The 13,076-nt window shown below is 35.5% G+C and overlaps 1 protein-coding gene and 1 long non-coding RNA gene across 4 annotated transcripts; both read right to left on the reverse strand.

The window, feature by feature from the left end:
* Positions 1-1,349: 1,349 nt before the first annotated feature.
* Positions 1,350-4,336, reverse strand: LOC148919403 (uncharacterized). The gene is made up of 4 exons (XR_016124132.1): positions 3,936-4,336; positions 3,802-3,861; positions 2,763-2,790; positions 1,350-1,574 (listed from the first exon to the last, which is right to left on the reverse strand). It is a non-coding gene; the product is annotated as an uncharacterized LOC148919403 (long non-coding RNA).
* Positions 4,337-4,938: 602 nt separating this feature from the next.
* LOC103319143 (kinetochore protein) lies at positions 4,939-9,203 on the reverse strand. Of its 3 annotated transcripts, none has more exons than XM_089045933.1 (4): positions 7,991-9,203; positions 7,262-7,514; positions 5,594-5,740; positions 4,939-5,490 (listed from the first exon to the last, which is right to left on the reverse strand). In XM_089045933.1, exons 1-4 carry the CDS (start codon positions 9,094-9,096, stop codon positions 5,263-5,265), a joined length of 1,734 nt encoding a protein of 577 aa, XP_088902059.1. In that variant the 5' UTR covers positions 9,097-9,203; the 3' UTR covers positions 4,939-5,262. The 3 variants fall into 3 exon arrangements, with proteins under 3 accessions (XP_088902059.1, XP_088902060.1, XP_008218874.2); XM_089045934.1 differs by having other exon boundaries at positions 7,262-7,511; positions 7,991-9,202; XM_008220652.2 differs by having other exon boundaries at positions 7,262-7,508; positions 7,991-9,198.
* Positions 9,204-13,076: the final 3,873 nt, after the last annotated feature.

A 13,076-nucleotide genomic window follows, 5' to 3' on the forward strand; every position in this document is an offset into this window, starting at 1 on the left:
CATGATTGTTATATTATAGAGCATCCACTAAGTGTTTTAAATCATTTAGAATAAATGTGAGTTTTTGTCGTCAATTTATATTTTTCTAAGTGAAATTATATTTTTATAGCTTGATAGTGTAGAGAATGTCACAAGGAGTTTATAGGACTTTCCGAAGTATTTTTTGGATTTTTAATTTATTTGTTATGAAATTTAGAAGTGAAATCGAAAAAAAATAAAAATAAAAATATAGAGAATCACACGTGGCTGCAGCTGAAAGGAGACCAGTCATTGTTTTCGACAGGTGGCATCTTATGATTGCGCCACACGTCATTTTGTTTACTTTTTCCAAATTTATCTTAAAAAAATTATAAAAAATTAATTAAAAACCAGAAAAATACACGAAAAATTACTACAAACTCCTTATGATTATGGAGGCCTAAATTATTCTTATATTATTATTTACCTTAAATTGTTATTATATTAGTTTTTATCCTAAGTTGTTATTATATTGTTATTTACCCTAAAATATTATTATATTACTTTTTACTGTGAATTATTATTTACCCTAAATGATTATTATATTACTTTTACCCTAAATTGTTATTAATCCTAAATTATTATTATATTATTATTTACCCTAAATTATTATTCTATTACTTTTTATCCTAAATCGTTATTATATTATTATTTATCCTAAAATATTATTATATTACTTTTTAATAATGATAAATTAAATAAAAATCCATGATGTGTCACTCCATACCATTTAATAATAATTTTTTAGAATTTAACTTACAAAATTCGTAATAAATGAAATAAAAATCCAAAAAATACACCGAAATTTGGTAGGAACTCTTTGTGACATTCTCTACGCTCTAAAAAAATACACTACATAAATCTGATGTCTAACTTGAACTTTATATGTTCCAGAAGAAGAGTTGAAAAAATTGATATGGCAACAATAAGAGAGCAAAGACAATATAACAGCAATCATACGGCAATACGTAAACCTGATGTTCATCTTCAACTTTGTAATTGCCAATACAGAGATAAAAAAAATTTATATGCTAGCAATAAGGGAGCAATAGGAAGGCAATATAACGACAATTAGATGACAATATGCACACCTGATGTCCAACTTCAACTTTATAATTGCCAATACATAGGTGAAAAAAGTAATATGGCAGCAATAAGAGAACAATAGGAAGACAACGTAACAGCAATACATGGGCAGAATACACAATGTATACAATGTTCTCTTCAATGTATAATATAAGTAAAAGTATTTTTTCATTGTTCTATGGAAAAGAAGTATTTTTCTATTGCACACACTTGAGAATATAAAAAGAACGAATTCAAGACTGAAATTTCTCAAGTAAATTGAACTCAATTTCATTGAATGTGGACTAAATTACAAGACTAAAATATATAGTTCCTCAGTTACATGTTTTTTTCCATATAATTACAGCACACTTCTTGTGACGGAATACAATGTTGTCCCACGCCAAATTGATGATGGTTCTCAATGACAACAATGTTCTATATGTCAAAAATCTAGGTCCAACTGTCATTAAAAAATAAAATAAAGAACCCTGCAAAAGAGATGGCAAAACAAGAAATTAGCAAAGAGGAGAAACAAAGACCAAAAAAACAAAATAGAAACTGAGACAAGAAAAAAGCAATCAGAAACTAAAAGACCTAAGAAACTCATACTAATTGGCAAAGAGCTTCCCAACCTAGAACACAAGAAGAGAAAATCGGAAAATGTGGAACACACAAAGCACAAAGAAACTGTTGAACTAAATAAGAGGGACATAACCAAACATCAAAACACCTCAAGGGGTGAACTTAATCAACCAACCAATAATCAATATAACCAAACAACATCCATAACATCAATACAGAACCAAATACAACTACAACATCCATAACAGCAATACACAGAACAATGAAACTAAGAAACAGCTGCATTCCAATCCGATAAGATTGAAGAAACATAACTATTCTTGTACAAAGTGATATTACGGGAACATTATTAGGAACAAAAAGAACCATTAAAAAATCATCAAATGGTTTGGCAAAAAATGGGGCAATATTGAATTGTCTGACTTAAGAAGCTCCACACGTACTCTATATAAGCTTCCTAAAGAAGGCAAAGTGAACAAAACAACCACAATTTTCTGAAGCAGTCCAATGTTCTCCATTTTCTAAATGTACAAACAATTCCAGATTTAAAAAAAAACAAACCAATCCTATGTTTCTATATAGGTGAAAGAGAATCATGAATTGAAACAAATAATCTACAGGGGCACCTTTAGAACAATGAATTCAGATCCATATGTTACATTTTATAGCAAGCCATATCAGGGGAGGTCTACTTAATGCTCTTGCAATACTTCAAATTTTGCTCAAGCATCTCATGAAGATACATGTTTTCAGCTTTCCCATGTTCCAATACTTCAAATATTAACACCAAAAGATGTGTATTTCAATGGCTGATTAGCATCACACTCACACAAAATCTAATATAGCATAAGAAACAAGCACAAGCACATTCCCATTCATTTCAATTAATAACTCCATTTCCTAATATCAGCAAGTGGGTCCATCGAATAGTAAGCTAATCTTACAATTCAGAACAACCATGTCAACCAAGCGTAGGTACTGGTAATTTAGTAACACAACTTCCATCAATACTAAAAGAATTTAATAACTTGGTTTATTTTTATTTCAATAAATTACGGGTAAGATATTCTAATATCAAGAATATGAGGTAGTACCTTCTGAATGTCCTCAATCTCATCCTCTCTGCAGAAAACAATAAGTAAAAGAAAACTTAACATTAGTTGCACGGCTTGATGAAAATCGAATAGATAGGAGAAGCAAACTCTATGCTCCAAGGAGATTGATTAGTAATAACCACGCAGAAAAATTATGTTTCTCTTAAAAATAAATAAATAAACCATTAGCATGACCACAGGCAGAATGACTTCACTTAATTAAGTTAGTAAGTAAGCAGCAGCAACCATTTACAAAAGTACAGTCATGCATGACAATGCAACATTCAGACAGTTGGTGATCTGAAAATCCAGTGTCATCTTCAGTCAGTAAAATGGTCCCAGAATGCTAATTACTTGGTCTTCCCAACACTACATGACCAAATGTCACATCATGGGCAACTTAATGTCTAATTATATACACTCCCAAGTCACAACTGAGTCAGGCTGTTTCAAGTGCTCGGGCTATAACTACTTGGTCTTCATTTATGTAACAAAAGCATTAACTTTTTTTTTTTCCCCAGTTCAAATCAACATTCCTTTTTGCCTTCACTAATAATATATTTATTAACACAATGTTGGGAAGTTTTGTGTACTTTATGTAATTTTTTAGTTTATCATGTCTTCACCCACTAAAAGCAATGAAGGAAGAAAGAAAAGCAACTATTATGGCAATGGACTGGAGTTCATCCCATGTAGTTCAAACAACAAACACAGAACATTGAAAAACACAGGACAAAATATCACATCTTGTGGCAAAGATCAATTAAAAACTACAATAATACCATTATCAATGATCAATTAAAAACAAGTAGTCCACTTGATAATTCATAAAGCCACAGCTCATAAATTAGGCATTGAATGAATCCCTAAAGTAGAATTTCGAAAATTAACCCAACTGAATCCCTAAAGTAGAATTTAGAAAGAAAAAAAAAATTGAAATTGAATGACCCGAAGAAGAAGAGAACAAGAGAAGTAGGTGGTTCAGGTCAGTGGTATGGAGGATTACTGAAATTTGAAGAGGGAGAAGAAGAGGACTTACAGAGAAGGAGAGGGAGAGAGAGAGGACCGTAGCAAAAAATGGAGCCCATGAATGCCACTACTGTTGCAATAATAAGAAAAGGGGATCAATGAATTATAACATATAGAGAGTACAAAACCAATATCAGAACTCACCGCTGTGGAGAACGACAATGGAGGTCGCGACTGTGGCTTGGCTGTGGAGTCGCGATAGTGGCTTCGCGGTGAGGTCGTCAACGGAGGTCCTGAGTTGCGGCGGCTTGGCTATGTCAAACTAGGGTTCCGAATTTGGTTTGGGAGAGTGCGAGAGAGGAGAGGAAGCGTCAGAAAATAAATTTTTGGGGTGATAAAGTGTCAATAATAAAAAAAAGACTCAAAACCCTCTCTGTCTGTGTTGGTTGAGTTTGGTTTTTTGATAACCTCAAACCAGAGATGGTGAGAGAGAGAGAGAGAGAGAGAGAGAGAGAGAGAGAGAGAAGATGAACATATTGTAGAGTGAGTGGCTTGTGAGGAAGGAGAGTCAATCAGGATGAGAGAGAGCGTGCTTTGCACTTTCGGATTGCATCTTTTGGTATGGGTAATTTCAACCCGATTGTACTATAACAGTTCAACCATGGGATCGATCTGATGGCTATAAAGTGAACCCCTTATAACTTACCCCTCATTATAGTCTGAGCCGTTATGGGCAGGATTTGAAGTATGGACTTCAAAGGTTAACATGCTCTTAAATTATGAGAGACTTCAATTTCGCCTCTTCGTTAATACACTTTATTTAACAATTATGACCACCGAGTTGCTCAAAATTTTAGGGTTAAATTGATTTAATTGCACGGCTAGTGGTGACAGCCCTAGCGTAGTTCTCAAATTTCCAATTTTTTTTTTTTCCTTCTGTTTTATAACTTTTCCCAATTGTCCTTGGACATAATTTCATTTCCTGGCCAAAAATAAAATTTTATTTAATATCTAAGCTAGGTAGGTATATAAACATTATCTTTCAAGTGTCAATAAAAGCTATTAATCGTGTTTCCCTTGTAATAAGAAAAGTGCTGTAAATCTTCTATGAGACTTGACTAGTATATATTGATACTCCTACAATGACCATGAATGACTTTTGTGCTGGACAAAGAGTTTATAAAAATTAAAAATTTAGCTCGAACGGACATCAGATTCAGCTCCAATATATGTTGACATGGTAAAGCTTTGTAAGATCCACAAATACGGCTACCATACAAACTCAGAATACCACGATCTCCTATTCAGTTGACAGCCTAAATCCGAATTGTAAATTGTGAACTATTTCCCCATCTGATTAGTTCCATTGATGAAAATAAGTTACAAAGATCACTAAATTAATTAAGATCACAGTTTTTACCAATCAGATGATATCGCGGGGTACTTTTACGAGCATATAAAATACCAGAGAAGCAGCAAGCAAGACAGTGGCTTGAGACAGAGAAACAAATTGGAGCATTGTTCCCTATTGCTAGTTTGCATGAGACAGAAAGCCAAATTGGGATTGCAATGAACCTTTGTGAGCATCAGATACCGCAACAGCAGTTTCTGAGACATCTCTCCTCATTTCTAAAATCTTAGACTGCACATATTCTTTGTGCTTTGAGACCGAGTCAATAACAGTCATGAGTTCATAAGCGCACTTCTTCGTTTCTTCTTCAGTTTGTTTGATTGTCTCCTGCAATTTCAATTTGGAGGTCTACGAGAAAAATAAATTTATTAGGAGTTAAAGCTTGACAAATTTCCATTAACAAGTAAATTGAAACCTTAAATTTAATTGTCCAAGAAATAAGTAGCAATACCTTCAGAATCTCTTCTGCGTCTCTTTCCAAAATATCCAAGTTATGAGCCTCCATTTGAACATCGTCCATCATCTGTCTGGCTTCAATTGCACATCTGTTAGTGTAGTCATGCGTCTCTTTCTTCAACAAATTAAGTTGAGCTTCCACCTGATGGATAAATTATTCATGAATAAAATATGAAATCAAAACAAAACCCTTGCAAATACTATCTCTTTCCTCCAAACCACAGTGCAGCAATAACCAATTAGATTAACTGAGGTCATTTATCACCACAAGTTTCTAACGTCTAACCATAAAAAATAAATAATTAAATAATTAAAAAACCACAAGATGCTTCAAAAGTAAGGTTGGTTTCCAAAAGTTGCCAAAGGATCAATATTTGGAAATGGTCCTCCCTTTCCTCTATAAGAGAAATACCAACTTCCAGAAACCATTCTATCCAAGCCAATATCAACAAACTGAAGGCATTGCTTTTAAATAATATATAACCAGAAATTTCTGATAGTTGCCAATAGATGCATAAAACGCAGTGGCATCATATTGCCCATAAGTACAAGAAATGTGGCTTATTCTCCTAAATAATGTGTTTTTAAAGCTAGTTTATGTCACAAATGCAAATAATCATGACAGTTACAGTGATTTTTTACTTGGTTGGACATACAACAGTAATCAATCGGACTTCATTATGCTCAACTTGGTAGCAATAATTCAAGCTCAGAGCATAGCAATGCACTGGGGAGTAATACCAGTTTATAAAACTAATGTGTAACATCATAGCTGGACATAATAAGATGGATAGAGAACTTGTTCAACAAAAACAACAATCCTACGGCTAAAAACAACAGGATCCATTAGCAGAAACCCAGGGGCTAAAAAATTATCAAAAGAAAACCAGCAGACCAGGGTTCAATTCCAACCACTCAACCATTTGATCATCTTTAAATTTCATAGAACAGCCTATGTTCTAAATGTTCATCAATATATACCTAATACTTGACAGGATGAAGTCTTATACATTACTAGAAGACACAAAATAAATTTGCTAAGGTTAAGAATTTGGTGCATAAAAACTTATGTAGATAAGGGCCAAAACAATAAAACCAGAAAGAAGCATCAAGACCAGTATGCAAAACCGAACTAAAACATAATGGTAAGGCTTGACCACAGCAGTGCCACCACATTCATATTTACGTCATGCTGGGTTTGATTGAACTGAAACCAAACACACTGTTGAAACTTCTGAAACCAGATTGGTTCTGTCAAGTTCATGCTTATTGTAAAGTCCTGAATCTATCTAGCCAATATGTGTGTGTGTGAGTGTACATACGTGCACACTCATACCCCTGTGAAACTGAAATGTGGAAATTATTTGTGGATTAGTTTCTTTGAGCAGTGGAGGATTTTTTCATGGAAAGAAATAACGAAAAGGTTCATCATCAGACAGAATGATGTTACTACGTGGTTTTATGACAAGAACAACCAGGCCATGAAAGGTTACTTCTACATACTTTTGGTATAGTTTGCACTCATGCAGTAATTGACTAAGTTTTGTACCCATGGATACTTTTCAAATAACCTAACAAGAAAATGATAATACCCTACACTAATAAAGAACTCAGCCCCTTCCTATGCGGAAAAAATTAATCTGTATAAGGATTATCCACTTACTTCGTCAATATGAGATTGAAGTGTCGCTATAAAATTTCTTTTTCCCTCAATTGTAGCAGAAAGTTCACTTGACTGTTGCTGAAGGGAAATCAACTCTTCCAGTTTTTCCACAGAGCTTTTCTTTATATCATCAGAGTAAGAGTCAAGTGCTGGCTTTAATGTTAATTTGTAGTCAATCCCCATCACATCAGCTGGTGTTGATCCCTTAGCATTCAATACATACTGAAAGCCATTACCAAGTTTCAACCTGCTACTACCAAAAAGAGAACGATTGCATACAAAGATGAGTAAAATCGTCGAAATGGCACTGTCAACTGTCATTAGCCAGCAAGCAATTAAAACAAATAATCAAACAAACTTAGACTGCGTCTTTTTTGGTTCATTCATAGTACCAATATAATTAAAACTTCAAGAAATAAGATCTGACATAAACAAACAAGGAAAAGAACAATAATTACTTATCTCAACTTAAAGCACTTAAAAAGCGGCTAAAACATGTGGCAATTCATGAAAACTATCTTGGATGTTTTAGTCAACCTAAAGAATATTTGTAAGGCATAGATGACCCACGAAAAGAGTAAGCAAACACCTTCAAACAAATCAATGCCTAAGGTAAAGTGCTTAATGGGACCATGAACATCTAGATCAACTTATCATTTTCATGCATTATGCAACAAAATTTCGTAAATCAATTGGCAACACTAAAATCACATGATAAGGAGGACAAACCTCCTCATAGCCTGGTTGCATTCCATAGCCAAAGTCTCAAGCTCCTTAAACTTATGGCTGAGCATGGTATCAAGATCCCAAGCCTTCTCCTCCCACGCATTCCTCGCCAGCTCGGCTTCACCTATATCCCTCTCCACAGCCTGCAATTCCCTCTTCATTCTATCCACGTCCCTGGCATTGAAGGTCTGCAATTCCACCCTCTTCTTCAACTCCTCATTCTCCTCGCAAATCCTCCGAGTGTCCGCCACTTTGGCCTCCAACTCCTTCTCTTTTGCCTCCAAAACGGCCTCCAATTTCGCGACACTCTTTGCCAGACTCCCAATCATTTCATTGAACTTGTTCACATCCTGCTCCAACACACCCCTCTCCTTCTCCAGCGCTTCCCTCTTGGAAGGCCCCGACCTCATCTCCTCCATCTTCCCCTCCAGCTCCGCCGCGGTCGCCTCCAAAACCCTAATACTCTCCTCCGCATTCTCCCTCTCCGTCTCCAACTTCTCCAAGAACTGCCGATCCAAGGCCTCCACGGAATCATCATCCCCGCTAATATAATACGAATAGCTCTCCAGCGCGTACGCAGACATGGCGTTGTTGTCGACGAAGGCGCCGGAATTGGAAGCGAGATGATCGTTGTAGAGCACAATCTGGAAGAGCCAGTGGATGACGGCGAGCAAAGTAGGCCACTGGTGGTGGTTGACGGTAGGGTTTCGGAGCACGGACTTGTTGGGCTTGAAGGGGCATTTGAGGAATTTGAGTATGACGGGGAGGTCGTCTTCGAGCTTGGGGTTAGGGTAGTCAAGGCGGGCGACGAGGAATTTTAAGGTTTCGGTGATTTCCTTGGCGGAGGGGATTGGGAATTTGAGGAAGATTTGCAGAGAGTGGGAGGCCAAGTAGGAATTGATAGAGGAGAGGGTGGCCTGCTGGAAGGAGCGGTCTTTGTAGAGGTCGAGGGAGTTGGAGGTGGGGCCCATCCCCACGGAGGAAGGACGGCTACTTGCGAAGCTGGCATCGGAGTCTCGGTGGCGGAAGTGGTCCAGCGGCGTTGCTGGCAGTGGCCGTGGGTTGAAGGACTCCTTTGGTCGCCGACCCCTTATTGAAGCTCTTCTCATTTTTCTCCTTGCTTTTGATTTGGTTTCTTTGTCTTCGTGCTTTCAATTTTGAAGTGCTTTTCCCGCTTGTGGGCAACCGTTATAATACAAAGAAATGTAGAGTCTAGTCTTGGTTGGTAACTTGTTAATGCATTCGGACCAACACATCTGAAATCAATAATATACCTAAGCTAAGAATTTTTAATTTGACATACGCTTGACAAGTATGTGTGTCCTCACAAGCTCGACAAAATACATTTAATTCCAAAGTATAAATAAATTTTTTTTAAAAAAGGAAAAAAAAAAAAGGAGGACATAAAGGATGTCTACTGAAAGATCGGGCGTTGGTTATTCAATTGTGGAATTTCATTCAATGCCACAAATAGTTTGTTTCACTTCTCCACGATGTAAGCAATTTCCAATTATATGATCAGGGTTTAAACCCCCTACCATGCATGAGTTGAGCACTTGGATCCTCGAGGAAGAAGTTAAAGATATTCAAACATCCATGGTCGAACATAAACATGCTTGGAATGAATATGGGTGCACCATCATGCCAGATGGTTGGACAGGTGGAAAGAGTTGGTGTCTTATTAACTTCCTAGTGAATAGTTCTCAAGGAACTTGGTTCTTGAAATCAGTTGATGTCTCTAATACCATGAAAAATAAAGACTTGATGTTCAAATACTTGGATGACGTCATAGAAGAAATTGGGGAAGAGAATGTGGTTCAAGTTATTACAGATAATGTTTCAAATTATAAGTGTTGATGCTAAAAAATGGATGATCATGATTAAGCCCGGGTATTGTGGTCTTTTTGGTAGAGGAGAGGAATATCTGCAAAGAGAAGGGAAAAAGCAAAAGTGAAACCTAAGGCACTAGTGTGGCACCAGTCGAAGACTCTTCGATGCTTAAGTAAGCCGAATGTAAACAGGAGAGAGTAATTGGACATAGTAAGGGTACTTGTGCCAAGTTACTATTGTTGTGAAAAATATAATTTTCCTCTTTCCGTAAAGCCAAATACAAAATATTTATATTATTAATAACATATAAACAAATTGAAAAGCTTTGAAGGTATAATGAAATTGAAGAAAACAAAATAATAGGTAAGTAAAAGGAAAATAAATAATAAGTAAGAAGGTGAGTTTGGTACGGTGAAGCACGTCAAAGACGTTGTCCTAAAGCCTTTGTAGCCTCCTTACGTGTAGGTACTGACGGTCTACAAGACTCCAAGATACGACCCCTTATACACAAACTCAAGATCCGCTATGAGCACGTTCATAGACAGATATAGGAATCCAAGTCACATAACTATTGCCCAAAATAATAATAATATAAAGTAGAGAATATATGTAAAAGTATAAAAGGAGAGAATTAGAATGTGTATGTGATATTCTGATAGTGTATTGTGGTTGTTTCAAATGTGAAGGAGGAGTAGCCTTTTATAGGGCATCAAAAAACATGTAACCTTCACCAACCATAAAAGTTCACCAACCAAAAAAATTAAGGCATTCACCAACCATAAATAAAACCTGAATATTAAATATTTATAACCCCCACAATAAATAAAATAAAATAACCAAAATAATTAAATAAATAAAACGGTTAAATTTTTAAAACCTTTTAAAATTCCAACAACTATTACCTGGTATCTTGGGGCAAGAACCCTTTCTATAGGCTTTTTGGGTGGAGCAACTTGTGTTATATTTCGATGTGGGACTTTGTGCACATGGCACGAAAGGCCGCCACATGTCCATGCGAAGAATAACTGAGCCATGGTGAGAGGGTTCGGTCAAATATGGTATAAACAATAAGAATTCATAGAAGAAACTTATGGGAAAAAGGAAGAAATTATGGTAGACTCTATTTGCCGCCCATTGTATTGATTTGATATTGGTAAAGTTTGTTTATGAGCATACATGAGTGCTTACTTTGATGAGGCATTACACTGACAACAAGGAGATCATACGTCTAGCAATGACACTGTTTGCCACAAGTTTTCTCACACTTCAAAGCATTTTTAAGATTAAGTAATGTCTTATTTCTATATTTACCTCCTAAGAATGGACGAGTGAAGTGGGTTTTCTTTTTTATGATTGTTTTTGTGTTTGGTGAATTATGAATTATGAATTGTGAATGATCTTTGCACAAGACAATCATTGTGTTGGAATTCTATTTGAATTTAATAATATTGTAGGCTATCTTTTTATTTTTATTTTTATTTTTATTTATTTTTTAAGTTTACCTATTGTTATCGAATGATAATTAAGCACGACATCAAATGGGATCGGTACACCACGATCTCTATACTCCGTAATTTCATGTGTACACGGTAATTGGTAGGTTCGACGACTAACACAACCACATGATAAATCATCCATCTTATCCATCTCTAATATGTTTTAAAATAAATTATAATGTTAACTATGTAGGCCATATATGTACATGCAATAAGTAAACTGAATTTACCTTTTTGACTTGCACACAATTACACTCAAAACCATTATAGAAACAAATCTACTAACTCTCTCAACTCCGGATGCTTGACCCTATGTTGAATAAAACATTGACTATTTTCAAAATATGTCTTAATCTCTGTGTGCTCCAGCTCTAACAAGGAGTGAATCTACCCACGATCTCTCGAACATAAGTTGACTCAAGCAAAGTTGATATAGTTTGGAAGCAAAATAAATTATAAAATTAACAATAAAAAGTGGACTAAAATACTTACCTATTTGATATCTTCGATTCAAGATGCATACAAGTGTATGTCCATGTTGCCACAAACATATCCTTAAATGGATTTAATCAACTGTCATGTATGTATTCGAGTGCCTTTTTAAATTCACTAAACTTAGACTCAATCTGTCACAAACCTCCTTCGTTTCTAAACCAACCAAAGTATTTCAATCCCCATTAAATTGCTTCTCTTGTTTGAGGGTCCCAAATAACTTCGTGCAGTTTGCAAACACTCCTTTATTAATATGTCATATACATAATAAATGTTGTGCACTTGGAAATATAGACACAATAGAATTTATGAGTGCTAACTCTCGATTGGTGACAATAACACCAAGAAGACAATTATCATCCAACAACCTCCTTAATCTAGTCAAAGCTCATGTGTAATTGTCTTCCTTCTCAGCATTGATATACACATTGGCGACAGAGAATGTCATATTAGTAGATGTCACCCCAACAATTTGCAATAGTAGGAACCATTGCTTATGAGTCTTATAGGTGCAATCCATGATAAGTACATGTGAAAATGCCCACAAAATCTCAATATTAACTTGATGTATCCAAACAAGTCAGTTACAATATCACCAGATGTCCTATGCTACTCAATATAATTGTGTTTGGACAAATTAGTAAGCATTTGTTGCATTTATGTTCTCCCATCAAATTCTTTGGTTCTATTTCGGATCCTAGCATTGAATATTGTCTTCATAGTTGAAATATTCATTACATCTATATCCTTCACAATGACCGAAATATCTATGGGTTTCACCAAACTCTTAGACATGTCAACGAAATTCTCCTCTTTAGAAAGTCGCCTCACAAATGAATGACCTTAAAGATACTCTGAAACAACATGGTTATGTACTATGTAAAACTTCCAATCATCCTCATCACCAATATTGACACCCTTTAATAAGAATGGACATCCATATTTCTTGGTACCGGTGTCCCTCGAACACTTTTTCATATCAACATTTGCATATGACCTTACACCATTTGTCTCACTAGACTTGCAAGGCTCATATTTACTGTTGCACTGACCTCCAAAATCAGACCTTCTAATAACAATTACGATATTATTCATTTTTCCTTATGCACGAGTCCATCTAATTAATGCATCTCTAACTTTGAATATCTATACATTAAACTCATGTAACAAGGTGAAATTTGGTCATATGATACCAAACCCTGTTCCACGTTACGGTGGAAATTCACCACATCTTAAGTTACGCCCAGTCAAATACAACCGAAATAGGTTCA

The sequence above is a fragment of the Prunus mume genome, linkage group LG2 (assembly GCF_029339155.1).
Source record: "Prunus mume cultivar Tortuosa linkage group LG2, ASM2933915v1, whole genome shotgun sequence".
In the NCBI taxonomy this organism is placed as follows: Eukaryota; Viridiplantae; Streptophyta; class Magnoliopsida; order Rosales; family Rosaceae; genus Prunus; species Prunus mume.

Bases quoted from the DNA above. Each gene is read 5' to 3' on its own strand.
- LOC103319143 (XM_089045933.1), bottom strand. From the start codon at position 9,096: ATGAGAAGAGCTTCAATAAGGGGTCGGCGACCAAAGGAGTCCTTCAAC. The intron at 5,741-7,261 runs GTAAGTGGATAA...TTTATCCATCAG, and splicing joins TTCAATCTCATATTGACGAA to GTGGAAGCTCAACTTAATTT. The intron at 5,491-5,593 runs GTATTGCTACTT...TTTTTCTCGTAG, and splicing joins ACGCAGAAGAGATTCTGAAG to ACCTCCAAATTGAAATTGCA.